The sequence below is a fragment of the Mus musculus genome, chromosome 9 (assembly GCF_000001635.26).
Source record: "Mus musculus strain C57BL/6J chromosome 9, GRCm38.p6 C57BL/6J".
Taxonomy (NCBI): domain Eukaryota; kingdom Metazoa; phylum Chordata; class Mammalia; order Rodentia; family Muridae; genus Mus; species Mus musculus.
Genome location: NC_000075.6, coordinates 97577939 through 97597047, shown reverse-complemented (window position 1 = coordinate 97597047; position 19109 = coordinate 97577939). Strand labels below are relative to the sequence as shown.

General features: G+C 43.5%; 1 protein-coding gene across 2 annotated transcripts in view; it reads left to right on the top strand.

The window, feature by feature from the left end:
• Clstn2 (calsyntenin 2) overlaps positions 1 to 19109 on the top strand; it is a 588979-nt gene that overhangs the window by 436326 nt on the left and 133544 nt on the right. For both annotated transcript variants that reach the window (XM_006511334.4, NM_022319.2), the window contains exons 3-4: positions 13350 to 13545; positions 14382 to 14590. In XM_006511334.4, coding sequence (XP_006511397.1) covers positions 13350 to 13545; positions 14382 to 14590 — 405 coding nt within the window. The remainder of the gene's footprint in view (positions 1 to 13349; positions 13546 to 14381; positions 14591 to 19109) is intronic.

The following is a 19109-nucleotide window of genomic DNA, read 5'->3' as shown; positions in this document are numbered from 1 at the left end:
GAAGGATAAATCTATAGGAATTAATGCAAATAGTCTCAACTCAAGGCAAGTAAACCCATTACAGTCAGGAGAAAAGATACCAGAGCAGATACTGGGTCCAAGGCTCAGCCTTTTCCACTTTTAGACAACTTTTGCAGATTGATGATGTTATAGGGAAATGGTCCGTGTGTTAGTTTAGTCATCCGCTTCACACAAAACTCCTCGGATCCCTTATTGGCTTCAGTAAACAATACATATGACATACACTTTATAATGAACCTGTTATTCTAGTTATAATTGGGGCAATCAAAATATTGACAGAGTATGACTTGATCTGCAAAAATATTTATTTTAGTAGCAAACCAATTCTACTGTAATAGCATTAGATTTATTGGTTTTAGGAAGAAGTTTAGTTTCAGTTCTGTTGACCCTATGTGAATTATAAGCTAGGCTCTCTGGCTAAAAGACTTGCACCTTATCTGGGAATGGTAAAAGCCATTTCTCAACATAGACATCCAGTGGTTACAAGTGACCAATAAGCTGTTACTTTAATCTTTTAAATAGTTTTAAAATGTTATTTTATCCTATAACAGTTCTATGAAAACAGTCATAAAGAGGCAGTGCTAAATCAAGGCCTGACAATGAGCACTTTGGGAACTGCAGTTCAATGTGATTTTTCCCTCTGAAGAAGGTCAAATGGGCCATTATTCTAAGAGGCAGCATTATCCTAAATGCTATGAATAATGCCAGGAAACTAATAATCAACAAAAAAGAATAATTTTATAGTTATTGTAGGATGCATCCTCTCTGAGTTTAATTAATTTCTATGGAAAACTTGCCCTTTGATGATATGAACTATTAATTATATATCATAGAGCTGTCCAACTGAATCCTCAGCCAAGTCACAAACATAGTTGTACATTTTCTACCAACTACATCACAGAAAAGGAAAAAGAAGAAGTAGATTGTGGCAGTTTGAATGAGAATGGCCCTTATAGGTGCAGAGGTTTGAATACTTGGTCCTCTGTTGGCAGAACTCTTTGGGAAGGATTAAGAGCTTTGGTCTTATTGGAGAAAGTGGGCCACTAGTGGTGGGATTTGAGATTTTAAAAGAAAGGTCTGTGAGGTAAGCCAAATTTAATACTTTATTTTATACGTTATTTTGGTCATGTTTTTTTTTCTTATAGTAATAGAAAAAAATGGCTAAGACACAGGTGAATTGATTTGAGTAAGACATTATTGAATGCATAAGATTTGCTTTTGTTATATCAACATTTCATTTTAACTTACCTAATTTCACTGAAATAGTGACTCACTCTGTATTCCAGGCTAACCTTCAACAGGTGATTCTTCTGCCTCAGCTTCCTTGGTTCTGGAATTACAGAAATGTAACATCTACCTAGGTGTATTTATTTTAAAAGCCTTTATCCTTATAAAATACCCCAATCTGGACTCTAAATTTTAATCACAACTTCTTGATTGACATTTTGATTTTGTATAATTTGTTTTTCAAAAAAATCCTCTTACTTAAAGTTTCCCACAAGTAAAGTATCTTTTCTTAATTTCTAATTTAAAAAACAATTGAATAAAATATAAAATCTAGTTCCTTAATCAGACTAGGCACATATTAAGTGTCAAGAACCATGTATGGGGAGTGAACTCTACACCTATGAGGCCAGACACAGGGTGTTCAACAAATATTTTTTGAAGAATATCTCTTCCTGGGTCTTTCTGAGATCCCAAGATACTGCAGACCAGGACATTTAAAAAGCAGTAGAAGGAGATCTTAAAGATTTGCCTTCTTGGGGCTGGAGAGATGGCCTGGGGTTAAGAACACTCTTCCAGAGAACCTTTGTTCGATTCCCAGCACCCACATGACAGCTCCTGACCATCTGTAACTCTAAGTCGGTGGGTGTGATGCCTCTTTCTGGCCTTCTTTGGCACTGCACATGTATGGTGTGCAATCTACGTGCTGGAAAAATACCCATACTCATAAACTAAAATTAAATTTTTTTTAAAAGTCTTAATGATTTGACTTCTTTTTTTATTATTATTAGGTATTTTCCTCGTTTACATTTTCAATGTTATCCCAAAGGTCCCCCATACCCACCCCCCAATCCCCCACCCCCCCACTCCCCCTTTTTGGCCCTGGTGTTCCCCTGTACTGAGGCATATAAAGTTTGCAAGTCCAATGGGCCTCTCTTTCCAGTGATGGCCAACTAGGCCATCTTTTGATACATATGCAGCTAAAGACAAGAGCTCCCGGGTACTGGTTAGTTCATATTGTTGTTCCACCTATAGGGTTGCAGTTCCCTTTAGCTCCTTGGGTAATTTCTCTAGCTCCTCCATTGGGGGCCGTGTGACCCATCCAATAGCTGACTGTGATCATCCACTTCTGTGTTTGCTAGGCCCCGGCATAGTCTCACAAGAGAGAGCTATATCTGGGTCCTTTCAGCAAAATCTTGCTAGTGTATGCAATGGTGTCAGCATTTGGAAGCTGATTATGGGATGGATCCCTGCATATGGCAATCACTAGATGGTCCATCCTTTCGTCACAGCTCCAAATTTTGTCTCTGTAACTCCTTCCATAGGTGTTTTGTTCCCATTTCTAAGAAAGGGTAAAGTGTCCACACTTTGGTCTTCGTTCTTCTTGAATTTCATGCGTTTGACAAGTTGTATCTTATATCTTGGGTATCCTAAGTTTCTGGACTAATATCCACTTATCAGTGAGTACATATTGTGCGAGTTCCTTTGTGATTGGGTTACTTCACTCAGGATGATACTTCTAAGCACAATTCTGAACAGGCTCGGCCTATACCATAAGTCTTCCTCTGTAATTGTCAGTCCTGGAGTCTTGAGGTCTCCCTGGTGTTCCTTAGCTCCAAACACCTCTAGTGATCTGGCTTTATGTTTAGCTTCTCTTTCAAAAACCCAATTATCAGTCCCTGAGAGGCAAGATCAGAGTCCTAGGCTTCTGGGAGCCTCTGCAACTGCTACAATTCCTACTCTGTAGGAGGAAGAAACTACTCAAAAGGGAAGGAAGATAATCCAGGAATGATTAAGAACCTTTATATTTGCATGTGACCTTTCCAACATCCACAGCTTCTAGGACGGCAGGTGAAAATGGCAAGGGACAGACTTTGGAGCATAGCTCCGGCTTACATCTGGCTTAACTGTTGACCATGTGCTATCAACAAATGGAATCCATTTCTTTTGCAGCAAGACTCCCCAAAATACTCAACAAGATCCCATTCCAGCTTGACAGCAGAAACAATATTTTTCCGCGATTTCATAGCTGGGCCCAGAGACTACACTTTTTTTTTGAGGTCATTGGATTTTAATTAAAATTTTTGGCAGGTATTAAAAATGTAGTCATTACAAATGCAGTCACTGTCCCGTTCAGCACATTTTGATGGTTTCTTCTGTTGTGTGTGCTCCATGGCACCTGACTCTATTGGTCAACCCTTGAGATTCCAGGGAAGCTGCCAGAAGCAGAACACCTGTGACATGGAAAGAGTACATGGTCAACTGGAGAAGGATCCTGCCGATACTCATTAGTTCCCGGTTTAAACTCAACAAGAGTTGTAATGATAATGTGGTTTTGGACAGGAGGATGGCAATTTTATTTCCATTACTCAGACGGGGTAATGAAGGGCTAAAGATGGCAAGTGGATAGCCAGAGCAGGCTTCCCTGCCTCAGCAACTCCTTGGAATAGAAGCCCCGAAGCATAGTATAGAGACATGTCCATGGTCATAGGGCAGGATCTTGTGTCCAAAGCTGTTCAGGCTGAAACTCCTTTTCTGTAGTCACAGCATCCTCTGAGATGGATGGTGCCATGACACAAGGCAGGCAAGTCTGGAGGTATTTGAGAAAAGATGGGCTCATCGTCACCTATGTTCCAGGGGCAGGGAGCAGATTTCAGAGTTCAGAGCTTTAGCAGTGGGCACTGCAGGGATCCTTTGCGTACCTCCCTCCTCTGTCTGCAGAGACAGGGCTGACTTCTATGTCTTCCAAGCCTCCCTTCTCCAGCCAGGCATGTCAATGCAGAGAAATGCAAGCTGTTCCCACTGCATCCCTAAGCCCCTGAACAACACTAAACACCCAATAGATGTGAGCAGTCATGATCTCTAAAACTCATGCCATTTGTTTGTGTCCTACTGTATCCTCTATCACCAAGGGATGGCTTCTTTAAGACTGTGTCCAGTATGCTTTCATGCTGGAAGCCCTCCCAGAACAGATGCACTGGTCACGAGGCAGACCAAATGGCCACTCAACCCCTGGTCAGGTTTTGCTTGACCTAATAATGGCTGTCGGGGCTCTGGGACCTTTCCACGTCTCCAGCATCTATATAAGCTGTTGCATCATTTATTTATTCAACAGACACTGCCAAGGAGGGGGAAAAAAAAAAACGCCTTGTCTTCAGTTTCTCAGAAAAGGATAGCTGTGCTTCCAAAAAGAGAAAAAAGGAGAGTGGAGGTTGTGGGTGGGTTTGGTTTCAGCACAGACTTTAGAAACATGGCTTCTCAGATTAAAGAGCATGCTCTTGCTTTGCTCAGTCCTAAGCAGAAAGAAAGCTCTAGGCAGTAACAGACAGCCACCCGCTCTGGTTCTATTGGGAATTGAGACAAGGTGACAATATAGCATCTAAGTGCTTGCAGGCCAGAAGGCAGGATTTACTATGATCATAATAAAAACGGAGTGGCCTTCATTCTTCCCCAGTTGCACAGAGTATGGCATAGCCTCGTGGTACTTCCAGGATTAGACATGGCTAGTACTCCCCTGTCTGAAATAAAAAGGAACCTAGGAAATACCCAAGGTCATACAGCTAAGGAGAGCATAGCAAGCACTCGAAGCCTGGTCTGTCTGAACCGTTCCCCATTCCCAGATCTCAGAGGGGGACCCACAGTGACAATCCCCAACACCTTTCCCCTTAATTTTCTACTGCTGGGTGATTATAAATTTTTAATCTGAAGTAGGAGGGCTTAAAGTCAATTTGTTTGAGTATAAATTTATTTCTAAGTTCAGCTCTTATTTGATATTCTGAGCATGATTACCCCAGGATGTAATTAGCATTTGTCCTTTCCTGTTGTATCATACTTACAGTGACTGCAAATGACTTCATGTAGAGGTGTACTGTACACACGAAAGCTCCAACCCTAGGACTATGCGCTCATTGCTATCTAATTGTTATGTGGGAACTAGCAAGGACAGTGCATATAGCTGGCATCAAACTCTAGAGGGACCTCCCCAGCTTGGAGGAGTGGTTCCCAAGACCTGTCTTTTTCTCTATCAGATGTATGGACCTGGATAGTAGAATGTTTTCATGATTGTTGTTTGGTGCAGTTCTCAAGGGGACAGTAAGCCATCAGAATGAAATGGCTCTCAGAGACATAGGAGTGGTCTACTCTCAGTGACATTCAGTGCCCCTAACTTTATCCCAAAAGGCTTTTAGCAAACCCCACCTAGTCACTCTGGAGTAAATCTAGTTCAACACATCCATTCTATCTCCCACTCTGAGCTCCCCTATGGCACAGTACTGATATTGTGTAAATTCTAAGGTACACATCTAAAGTACAGTAACATCCTGGGGGAGGGGGAGAAGAAACGTATGAAATGCAGCGAGTTGGTGCAAAATGCTTTAACTTGCCAGGTTGTTTGATGACATGCATGACATGAACTGGAATTATCTCTGATGGCTAAATGATCTATCTGCCCATTCACTCTCTTTGGTTCTCAAGCAGGAAGAGGGACTTGGCCAAAGTACTGTTACTGTGTTTAATAGAATGACAGAGATCAGAGAGAGCAATTCAGTGACACTCTAGGTCAGACATAAAATGCTCTACATATATCAAACCACTTAACCCTCCAACAAGTCTATGAGCTAACCACTATTAATAGAGCCTCACACTAGTGATGCATAAGCAGGCAGACAGGAAGCGACTCGAGCAAGACCACAAAGACAGTCTGCCACAACCTAGCCTGTCTGGCCCTAGGTCCAAAGGAAACAAAAGTGATGTCCCCCCATCACACCACTCTACTGCACAGATAGAAAATTCTGCTTGAACACTTTCTCCAGCGACTCTCTTGTGAGACCCAGCAAACTGAGTCTGTGAGTTCTCTGCAGGGCTTGGGGTCATAGTTGCACACCAGGAAGAGGATATGACCCCCGGAAGTGTGTGACAGCTACATCTGGGAAATGACAAGAAGAGCAGTTCCCAAGAATTTTGTTCTCATGACCTCTTTATGTTCACAAACACCAGTAAGGTCCCTCAAGCGCTTTTCTTTAAGCGGGTCATCCATCAGTATTTATTCAATTAGAAACAAAATGAGAGACACTTGCAAATGCATAGTCATTTATTTAAAATAGCAATAATAAACTCATCCCGTGTTGGCATAAGTAACATAATTTGACAAATATATTTTCCAAAGCAATTTTATAATAAAGAGCATTGCCAACATTTTTGCGGTCTCTCTAATATCTAGCTTCACAGAAGTATCCAGAGCCTCAAATCTGGTTGTGCCTCCCATGTGCATTATTGGGTTTTTTAGGTTAGATTATGTGAAGAACATAATAATAGTAAAGGAATTATGCAGTAAGAAAAGGAAGGAGTACTTCAATAATCTTCTCTGATAATTGCAGACATTGGTGCAAATATCTGAAGTCCTCTAGTTGCTTCTGAACAGATAAATACAGAAAGTGAAATTAAACCGATACACTCATCCTACAAAGTGCCTTGACACTTGCAGAGTGTTACAACAAAATACCATGGACTGGAATTTGTAAAATGGCAGAAATGTATTTCCCAGTGCTATGGAGGTTGGGAAGTCTGAAGATCAAAATGTTGGAAGACTCCCTTTCTGCTGAGGGACTAGTTCTTCTTGAGTGGCCCCTTCTCACTGTGAATTCCCACAGTCAACGAGGCAGGAGGTCTTCCTGAAGCTGATCTAGAAAGGCACTAATCCTAGCCCTAAGGGCAAAGCCATCGATCCCTAGACAGAGATTTCTCCCAGAATATTATGCAAGAGCTGAAGACTCAATGAGAACAATTGCTTCCCAAAGGCATTCCCTTCTAATGTGATCATTTTGAGAGTTGGGTTTCTAAAAGGAATTTAGAGAAACCCACTCTCTCAGCCCAGTGCACACTGTTACAATAAAAACCACCAATCTGTCTTATACTTTGAATTTTTATCATATACGATCATATGGCACTCTACACTGGTCATTTATGAGATCTGTTGTATCCTGTTCAACTAGATCTTTTAAAATTGGAAACCTTTCACACCCAGGTACCAAAAGGTCCCATTCATTATCACTGCCCAAGGCTGTTTAATGACAGCAGACACAAGTTCTCAAAAGCCAGAAGCTTAGATTTTTAACACTGGCAAACAAACATTTCCATATCTCTTTTGTCAGAATCTGTTTTCAGGAGCACACATACAAGCAGGGACAAACCCAGCATGCCTGTCCATCATTTTGTGAAGAAATGATGCTCTGGAAAGTCCCTGCTTAGCTCTCAACTTCCTATCTTCACACTTTCCCAGATACCACATCTGCCCTGCTGGGGCTGTTAACTGCACTTCCACCTTTCACATGGAACACTAAAAGCCAAAAAGGCACCTGACTGTGGTAGTATATGCTTGCTACGCCAGCCCTCAGAAGGCTGAGGCAGGAGAATCAAAGTTTGAGCTTAATCAGAGCAATATTAAGACCCTGTCTCAAAACAACAGTAACAGGGAGAGATACAAACCCAGGCGTTTAGACTACCAAATTCAATGAAATTGATACCACTTACTGAGGAATTAAGTCATTCTCCAGTGATATTGAGTGACTTCTTTGTTTGTTGTTTGTTGTTTGTTTGTTTGTTTGTTTGTTGAGAATCCTATGGTGAATACACAGCTACTGCTAGGTCTCCCACATCATTCTTTCCCATTGCTTTTACACCAACAGCACGGAGCTCAGCACCCTGAAGAGTCAGATTCCATCTTAGTATTAATAAGATGGTCATCAAGCCCTTGTGGTATCCTACAAAGAGCTTTGGGGTCTCCACAGACTGTTCTAGAAAAGCCCTGGTCTGCAGCATCCTTGTAACAGTGCTGGTTGTCATTCGTGAGCTGCTAGGTGCTCACTTTAGCGTACCTTTCATTCCTTGTTGTCAACATGACCTCTGATGAGCCATTTGAGCTCTCTCAGACTAAGTCTCCTCATCTGAGCAATAGAATCAATTCGATCCATTGTTCCAGCATAAGAGTTTTGCTTTCAGAAATAGTCTTTGAAACCCAATTGTTTCGAAACTGATTTAAAGGGCTGGAGAGGTGGCTCAGCAGCTGAGAGCACTTGTTCTTGTACAGGACCAGGTTCGATTCCCAGTGCTTCCACAATGGCTCACAATCACCCTTAATTCCTATTTCAGGTGATCAGATGCCCTCTTCTGACCCCTGTGGGCACCAAGCATACATCCATGCAGTTAAAAAGTCACACACATAAAATAAATCTAAAAAAAAAATAAATAAATTTAAGGATATTTTCTTCAGAAAGGTCTGACAGAGCTTAAGAGAGAGCTATACCCATTTCTGCAGAGTCTGAGGAATGTGTTGTTTCTGAAGAGAAGGTAATTGTGTGCTACAGACAAAAGTCTGAAGGGTGGGAGGCAGCATCCCACCTAGGCACTATAACTGTTCCCTCTGCTCAGGCCTTCAAGGGTTATTGATGATGAAGCTGAGTGCATCTACAGCCAGCCACGGTGGGTAAGGAATGGCACCTAGAGGCTCAGTGACCTCAGGTCCCCACTCAGGTGGCTGCCAACCCAATGCACACACTAACCTGTGTGTGTGACATACACAGTTTCTGCCACACCCACGAGAACAGCATGAGTTTTGATGGTGATGTTTTTATCTGGAAGCCATTCAGATTTGATTTGTCTTTGAAGTGTACCATCCTCCCCCAGAAAACCTTTAGCAACAAACTTTAGACCAAGGTGACCCAGTGTATCAGGTACTGATGCTGAGAGCTGATCTGAGCATCTTTATCCCAAAACTCCAACCCAGATCACTTTCATTCTTTCATCTCCTGGTATATTAGTATTTTCTATTTGATAAAGTTCTAACTATAGAAAAATATGCAACCTTTCTCTATTGGGTAGCACTAGCTTGCATGCATGGTCTGTGTGTGTGTGTGTGTGTGTGTGTGTGTTCCTGTGTATCCCATGTGCCTATGTATGAGCGTATGGAGGCTAGAACACGGCTAGAGTTCCCTGATCATTGTTTTATTACCTGGAGACAGAGTAATGCACAGAAACAGAAGCTCTCAGACTCTGTGTCCATTCCTCAATGCTGTGCTAACAGGTATGAATAGACATGTCTGGTTTTTTTGGTTTTTGGTTTTGTTTTTTTGTTTTGTTTTGTTTTGTTTTAACATGGGTAGCAGGGATTCAAACTCAGGTCCTTAGGACAGCAGAGCCCTTATCCCTGAAGCCTTCTCCCTATCCCCAGCACTGCAAGTTTTAAACACAAACTATTTAACTGTAGTTCAGTGCCTTTCTGACCACAGGGCCCTGCGTGACTCTCACATCACACACCCAAGAAGCTGGTCCCCTGCTCTAGCAGTTTCTTTTCCTGCCACACTGGACCCTGAAGTGTTTGACTTGCCCTATCGCTTTCCAAGGTATATTCTCCCCTCTACTTGAAACAAGATGTCATTCCGGTGGCCCGGGTATCTCCTTTATCTCCTCCTCCAGCCTCTGCAAAGCCTTCACATCCTTAGGCAAGCACACAACGCACGTCCCTCCAGATCTGAACTCTGTATCTCTTCTTCAGTGTGTATGTGGCTCTCCCTTTTCCTCCTCTAGGGATGTGGCTCTCTGACTACTGATCTCCCCAGACAGCACATAGTTTCTGTGGACTGTAGCTGGGGCTGGTCCTGCTCATCACTGATGCCCAGCACTTAGTCCCTGATAAATATTTCCTGCCTGAATGGATGGATTATCTATTAAGAAAATGTCTGTGCAACAGGAGCACAAGTATTCAGTATGCCCAGTAATGAGTGTGATATGAGTTCTTGGTTATATTCAAAAGGGACTAAATTCTGTGTCAGTCTGAGTTGGTGAACACTAAGTGGTCCCTGAGCTGATCTGTTTGTAGACAGTCTTTTTTTACAGCTTAAGGGATGCCTAAGAACACCAGTGCCTTGTGTTTTAAGGTACCCAAGCCATCCACCCTTGTGTTACTGATGTAGTGTAGTTTTCAGGGCTTATTTGATGTAGTCATCAGCTTTCTGTCACTTTGGAAAAAATACCTGAAAAGACAACACACCTAAAAAAATGCCTGGAAAGAGAAGTGGCTGTTATGGTTTACAGTTTCAGGGGGCTTAATGTATGGACCCTTGGTCCTGTTCCCCTGGACCTGAGGTGGGGCAATGTGTACCTTTGTCTCTATTGCCTTGAGTCTGAAGTGAGGCTGAGAGTGATGGTGGGGTCACATGGAAGAACAAAGCTGCCACCTCAGGGCAGCCAGGAAGGAGAACAAAGAGGGAGAAGGGAGGCAGGAACAAGCTCCGCCCTTCACAAGTCAGCTTCCACTGCCCCACTTCATGCAGCTGGACCCTGACTTCTTATAGCTGTTCAGTTAGGAATTCATCCATAGATTAACAGTCCAGCCACCAGGTTAGTGCCTCCATGATTCAACCACCTCCCAAGGCCACACCTCTGACCTTTGCTGCATATAGAATCCAACTTACAACGAATGAGTCTTTGGGTGGGCGTCACTTCATATTCAAACCATAATAGATAAAATGCTAGTTCCACTGAAATACAGTGAGATAGGCAAGATGGAAATATGCAAGCCCAAAGTTTACTTCTCTTGCCTGCCCCTGGTCTCCTCTGTGTCCTTCCCCCACCCCACCCCCACCCCCTTGCTTCTTAAGGACTGCTGAGTCTGGTGAACTACTTTGCTTGTGCTCAAATGTTTCCAGCAGAAAATTACCCTCATCTATTTTAGGTTTAACTTGGCTCTTCAGAATGAAATGGTCTGATTAGCCTTATAATCATGGTGATGGTGGTGGTTGGGCACTCCAGAGAATCCTCCGGAACCAGTTTGAATACACTGGTAACACTGTCAGAGAGGCACTGATCTTGGGATAAAATCACAGGGCACATTAGCTGATTCAGAGCAGGAATTAAACCCAAGGATCAGCTAAAACCTATTCTTGTGTCCTAAAAGCTACAGAGATATGCTTATCAGAATGAGCAATGCTGAGATGCCCAGCAAAAACCTTGGGCAGTGGCAGCAAACGGGAGCCTGGGTTCCTGTTAGAACTTGGCCTACAACCCATTTTATTCACTGTAGTATATCTATATTTGAGAAACAACCTGGAAGGGAGGTAGTGAAAGTAGAATGTTCATAATGAAATTGAAGATAAAAGAAATAATAAGAAAAGCAAAAGCCCACGGGGAACATTAGTATTGATTGAACATCTTAGAACACATTGTTTTAAGAGATTTGGGCATGCTTCCTATATGGAAAGTGAGGGACTCAGCTCAGCCACACATGAATTAGAGTCTGAATATGAATCATGGCCACAGGCATCCCTGGGGTGTGGGGGGGGACTCTTTAGACATCTTGAGACTCTTTGGAGATACAGTAATAGATTAGAACATATGGGGGCTTACAAGTCAGCCATACCTGAGTTTAATGCTCAAGTTTACCTCAATGACATTGAGCAAATATGTTCATAGTTTTCCTCCTCCTCCTCCTTCTCCTCCTCCTTCTTTTTCTAATTTGTATAAGTTTGAGTCATGAAGGCCTATAATCTTAGTATTTAAGAGGCCAAGGTTGGAGGATTTCGAGGTCCAGACTGTCCTGAACTAAATAGTAGGATCCAGTCTCAACAACAAAAGAACAACAGTGATTTGTATAAGCTTGTATAGAAGAGATGCCTTGTATATTTGCTATGAAGGTCAACTAAGATTGCCTGGAAACAAAGATCATTGCCCAAAGCAGGCATGCAATCAATCCCATTATTCCTTTGCTTCCAATTGTCTGCTCTTATCAACAGCTGGACAGGATCTGGGCTAGGGAGAAACAAGCCAGCGCCTCTGTCACGCTGAGAGCAAATTCTCCTAGGAAGTCACATGGTCCAGGCAGTATAGCTGAAGCAATGTCAGACCGAGGGTGAAACATCTCAGAGTAGATGTCCCTCTCCCTAACTTCATCCCCTGGATCACCTTAGCAATGACACACCTAAAACCAAAAAAGCACTGTCAATTCATTTAAACCTATTACTTCATCTATAGCACACTTGGAATTTGAACCCAGATATCTTGGCTCTGTACTTCAGTAGCCTACAGATCGGCTTCCCTGCCCATCTCAGAGTGCTCACATATCCCCCTGTACTGTAAGTGGCCTCTGGACAGCTGAGCATCCTTGCCTGAGGTCTACAAGTGCTCTCAAAACCACAAGAGGACATGTCTCAAATTTTCAGCACATTTCAAAACATTTACTATAGGACTTACTTTACAGTCAGAGTTCAAGAAATAAATATTCACGAGTAGAGGGGGGAAAAAAGAAGATTCTTGTGGCCTTGTAAATTTAATGCAGAGAAACAGTCATAATAAACATTAACCCAGCAGAACTGGCTAAATGCATTAATTTCACAACATGTTCTGCTCTTTAAGAAGTTAGCTGTTTAAGCTCCATGGGGAATCTTGAACTCACAGAGACTCACTCCCACTGTTTCAGAAGAGAAAATTGCCTGCCTCCACTGTGAGGGGAGGGTAGGTAGAGAGATATAATGGAGGCTGGGGGCGGTAAGGGGGGTCAGCTACAACAATGTGCTCTTTATAAACCAGGGTGATGGAAACACAACTGATGCTCATGCTTCAGATGAGTGAAGGCTCTGGCACAGGTCTGGCAGGACCTGGATCACAGTGTCTACCCATCTCCTGGTCAAGCCAATGTGGCCAGCCCATGCAACACACTTTCAAGCACTGAAAATGTCATAATAAGACAATAGACTGGGCAAAGCTTTGGCCTTTGTGTCTTTCCATCAGCAGTCCTTTGTCTTTTGATTGTTTGCAAGTTCCTTAATCCCAGACTGGATAAATGACAAGGGGAAGTCTGCTAGGAAGAAGAAACTGAAGAAAGTCGCCACCCATGTAAAGAATACCCAAGCCCCTGATGGGTAACATCCGCATGCATGAGACACTTCCACCTTCTCTCTAGGAAATGAGCATCAGAGGCCAAGTCTAGTTGAGCATGGTGAATATACGGAGGAAATTATGTAGAAGTTTTGGGCTTGTAGATCCAGCTCTGTCGAGGCACTGTGTTGAGCCCAGAGGCTCCCAGCACTCACCCTCACTGCTCTTTTCTCCTGCAGGGGAAATCTGTGCATTCAAGATCCATGGACAGGAGCTGCCCTTTGAGGCTGTGGTGCTCAATAAGACATCTGGAGAGGGCCGGCTCCGCGCCAAGAGTCCCATCGACTGTGAGCTGCAGAAGGAGTACACGTTCATCATCCAGGCCTATGACTGTGGTGCGGGGCCTCGGGAAGCAGCCTGGAAGAAGTCACACAAGTGAGCTCCCTGTCGCCCACCTTCTCCCTGGCCCATCCACTCCCATTTATTATTCTGTTTACAAACTGTTCTTTAAGTATGTCCACCCACGGCTCACACCAACGGTGTGCTTGGAAGGTGGTTTAAAACTCCCAATTCTATTAGCATCCCTTTGCCTAGGAGCAGGAAGTGGGCTATGGTGGTGGTGATTGGGGTTAGGGGTACTCATGTTATAACTGGTCATACTGGGAAAAGACCCAGATGTGGCCAAGGTGATGGTGCGTGCTCCCAGAGCATTTACACAAGCTGATTTCTACCCCAGAAATAGTGTGCCTGCTTTTCTTCTCTGGATGAGACTCTTAGACCACCTCCAGGGCTGAGTACAAGCATTGCTTCCCCTAGGAAGCCTTCCCTAACCCACCTCTCTCCTCAGACCCAGTCTAAACTTTCCTCTGCATTTCTCCAAAGTTCTTTGTTTCTCTCTTTCACATACTTCTCACCTTGAGTCAACACTGCTCTCTCTCCCTTATGAAGTTTAGCTCAGAGCATAACACAGCTGACTTCTTCCTGAGTAGATGAAGGGAATAGGGAAAAGGGAGAAGATGGAGAGGGAATGTGTTGCCTGGGATGAGCAGTAGAGGATTATGGGAAATGAGGAAGATATGTTCAGCATCAAGGCAAGATCAGTCTGCTCCAGTTGGTACCCAGAGGGAGGGGAAACAGAGCACTCAGGTAACCATTGTCCTGAGCATGTTGAGGCCTCTTCACTAACATGGCCTTGGGCTAGATCAATGCCCACAAATACATGGTGTTATTCCTTTTTTACCATTCATTCTTCTTTCTGATTGGTGCTCCAGGGCTGTGGTCCACATCCAGGTGAAGGATGTCAATGAGTTTGCACCCACCTTCAAAGAGCCAGCCTACAAGGCCATCGTCACGGAGGGCAAGATCTATGACAGCATCCTGCAGGTAGAAGCCATTGATGAGGACTGCTCCCCGCAGTACAGCCAGATTTGCAACTATGAAATTGTCACAACGGATGTGCCTTTTGCCATTGACAGAAATGGTAAGTGTCCTGAAAAGATCCCAGTACTGTCGAGGAGACAAATTCACTGTCCCTGCTCTCAAGACCAAGAAGGGCCCCAAATGGTACATTCCTAGAGACCCTATCTCCTGAGACACTATGACCCAATTCTGCACTTGAGTTGATGGCTCATTTATAATTAGAACCTTTTTTATGTCTAAACTACTTCCAGAAAATCCCAGGAACTTTGATAAATATGGTCTGGAGAACTCATAATCTCACACATTTGAATACAAAACAAAGGTGGTGTCTGGAATAATTATTTATTATCTAGGAGTGTGCCTCATCATCAACCTGAGCACATCTGGATGCCTTTCAGTATTCTTAGTTAGAACATGAGCACACACACACACACACACACACACACACACACACACACACAATCACATCTGGATGCCTTTCAGTATTCTTAGTTAGAACATGAGCCCCCCAATCACCACCACAACAACTTGCTTTCTGCTCCCAGGCAAAAAGATACTAACAGAACTGGGAATTCTAAACCACCTTCCAACCATAACTTTGTTAAGAAATCTTTAAAACTCTTGCCAACTTTCCCTTTGAGAATTTCAACTGTAGCAGGGCCTTCCTCCCAGTTTGAATTGAACTGAAAATAGACCCATAAAACTATTTGGATATTTCTCATCACCATTAATATGAGTCTTATTATAGTCTACACATGGCCAAAGGTCCAATCAACTCAGCCCACTTGGCCTATAACTTGATTGTAATGAAGTAATACTATTTGCTGAGTACTTTGCTCACCATCAGTGTGAGTTGTGTGTGTCTGTATATTATCCCCACTTCATTTCAGATAACATTTGAGTAGCACAGAAGGCTGCAAAAGTTGCAAGAAGCATTCTGTAACCAAGTGTTAGGTTTAGCAATGGGCTCAGAGTGGAACTAGAATGGAACTCAAGAGAGACACAAGCTCACTTTCATGGAGATTACCAAACATCAAGAGAGAGAGAGAGAGAGAGAGAGAGAGAGAGAGAGAGAGAGAGAGAGAGAGAGAGAGAGAGAGAGAGTATTAAGAGAAAATGAAGAATAAAACCATGTACAAAACATGCTGGGAACTGGATTTAGACTGAAAATTAGAGATTTGAGAATCTTTCTAGCCAACATCTACAGGATAAACAAATACTCCCAAGTCTTCAGGAATCTTTCATAATATTGAGATTAAAAGGAAGCTTACTAGCTGATATAATCTTCTGCATTCTCAAAACAATGGTCCATAGAGGCAGGGAACACCTCCACCCCTAACTTCAAGTAGCTTCCTTTATGATCTGCCTAACTGTTAGTACAAAAGGCTAAAAGGCATGGGACTAAGAATTAACCTGTCTGGACATTATTATTCCTAATTATACAGAGCAGGAGATCTGTGCACAGGAAAGAGAAGATAGGAATATTGAAGTGAAGATGAGTTCTATTTATAGAACCATCCAGACCCTCACAGCTTCTCTATTAAGCCAAGCCTACAGGCTGGCATATACCCACCACACACACACACACACACACACACACACACACACACACACACACACACACACACACTTGGGAATTTGGGCTATGACAAGTACATGGTAAATAGCAAGCCATCTGAGTAGAGACATCTGTGACTGGTGGTCAAGTTCCACTTAGCCTCTGGTGCTTGTTCTCAAGAGCTCCCAGGGAAAGATAAGATGCAAATTCTTCCATCTGAGGGTAAACTGCCCCAGTCACGAAGATAATTACTCACCTTGATGAGCCATTCCACTAACATATGCCAATTTATTTCCCTGGCTGTCTCATTAAAAGTGAGTAATGGGCCTTTGCCAGGCCTCTGCCTCCAACTTTGGTTTACAATGTAAAGATGGTGAGGAGAGTTGGCTCTCATAGAGAGTGTGGGTCCCCAGCAGAGAAGTTTACAAAAGCAGCTATCCAAGTAATGAAGACAGGACCTGGGCAGCTCCCAGTCTAATGAGCTTCCCAGCAGGCCCTTATCCATCACTTCGGTGGCGACCTTCTCAGCTCCTTGAACTTCTTTGCATGTGAACAAATCATAGAAAGTGTGACTGAATGTTAGGTATCTCCCTTGGCCACAGGTTCTCCACATTCTTTATCCCACAGCTAATTAGATGCCCCCAGGCTCTTTGCTTTAGGGGAGAAAGAAAGACACAGAAGCAGGAAGGGTGAAAGACATTGGGTAGAGTCAGAATGACCTCCTATACCAACAGACCCAACCTCTTTCATCTCTAGACCCTTGTCCTCCTTCCTGGTCAAGCCATGGCAGTTATCAACCCAAAGTCATTGTGGGGTTCTGAAGCCGTGGATGGGGTCTATTCAGAGTACTCCCCAGATAAGCAGTGCTGAGTAAGGCTGCTATCTATAGTCCTTAGATATTTCTTCCTGTGACTGGGGCATGAGGGCCACCCTCCATGCAATCTGGGCTGAGATGATGGGCATATAACTATAACGTGAGGATTTTTCCACAATCTTGGAAAGTTCTAGATTCAGGCTCCTCCTGCTGGCTCTAGGCCAGCCTCTTTTTGATAAGCAGAACCTGGATCCCTGTTTTCATTAGACAAGTGGAGAAACTGAACCCTAAGGCAAGAAGAATTTCCTAATTACTGTTGGCCCTTGGGTCTTACCACTACAAACCTCTTCCTCGATGATAATTGAAAGGAACAGATTGGAGTTTAGGTCCATAAACATAGTGTGGGATAATATCACCAAAGAGACAGAAAAGGGGGGTGGGCAGTCCCAGTTTGGTCCCCCAACAAAGAGCAAGTACACAGCCATGCATAAACACAAACAGATATCTAGGACAGCTTGAGATCGAAGTAAGAAATTACAAGACAACGAAAACATATTGAGCAGAAAAATTGGGCAAGAGCATCAGTTTCATTTCACCTATACCATCCCTTCCTACAGATGAGTGGTACCCAGCACAGAGAAGAAATTCCTTTGCTCACAAATTCCTCTCACAGAGAAAAGTATAGCGCAGTAAACAGTGTCCCCAGTCTTTCAAAACATTTCCCAGGTGACTTACTTCGGTATCATCCCACCCCAGTCACTGGGGAGGCCAACATAGCCAAGATGTCAGGCAATAGTTAGGGAAAAAATTTGATGGTCAGGGGCTCAGTGTCAGCCAATGTGACAGAAACCACAATAGTCTCCAGTGGCCTGCTCTGCAGGGAACACCAGTGGCCTTCACTGGGCACCTATACCTCCCTCTTGGTAACTCTTGCATGACCCCTGTAGTTTTCATTATTATGCTCCCCTGCAGGGTCTAGCCTAGTGGATCAACACCATCAACCACATAAGGAGCCAACAACAGCACAGTAGAAATAGATCCCATCCTCCTTTACTACTACAGAGTGCATAGCTTCTCACTCTCAGTCTCTGGGTGTTTGAGCCACTACTCCTCTTCTCCCTCGAATCAGGAGATAACCTAGCTCACCCAGGGGCACCCAACCAGTCACCAGTACAACCAGTGTATTATACACAAATGACCTATGTACCCAGTGCTAGCATTAGCTGGCTATAACATATGTGCTTGTGATTAGTCATGTGAATCATTCAGGAGTATTCACCTTTATCCATGTGCCATTAAGTCTGCGGCTATCTCATGCAGCTGGGTGTGCCTTCGGGCCCTTACCTCCCATCAACAAACCCCGAAATCACACTCACTCCTACAGCTGGCCCTCATAGACATACAGATGTGCACCGTAAGCTCTGATGCCTCTCTAGCTGTAGGTGTGCATGGAGCCACTCACCCTGCCACTGATGCCCGTTGTACTCAGTGTGCTCACAGTCAACCATTGTAGCTACACAAATGTGTACAACCAGCCCCAGCTGCATTAGCTCATGGTTTGCACCACTGCCATGCTTGCATGCATAGCTAGTTCCTATGTCAGCCTGTGTTCATACTGACAGCTTGAGCCCTACTGGAGCACATATACAGATAATTGACCCAATCTCTGTTACTAGCTCCCATGAATGAAATGGGTAAACAAAGTTTGTCTTTATAATAGGATATTGCACATTACCAGCCTTATGCCTGAAGCTGTGTGGATGTACCCTACCCATACCCACACCCAGTTGACCTTACCCCAACTCATGTCATCATGTGCATTACTGCTACCAGTTAGATGCTCAGCATCTGTATGTCAGCTGCTTGGAACAGTTACCATGAGGATACCAAGATGCCCCTCTGCCACAATATCCATTGCAATACCAAGGGCTACATATTGCTGATGTTGCAAACCCCAAATTCCTGATCCAAGACATCATGTTCTTCTTTCATACCTGGAAGCACATGCTTGACACTAAGTATGATGTCACAGTGTTTCTCCTAAACCCACATATTGAGGGTATTTCATTTCTGAAACCGTTCCCAAAAGTCTAGAAAAGGTGGCTGAGCTTGCTTCAACTGCTCAGGCAGCTACTGAAGGCTGCAAGAGTCATTCTCACCTCCCACATATAATTTCAGTTCCAGGGGAACCAATGCCCTCTTCTGGAC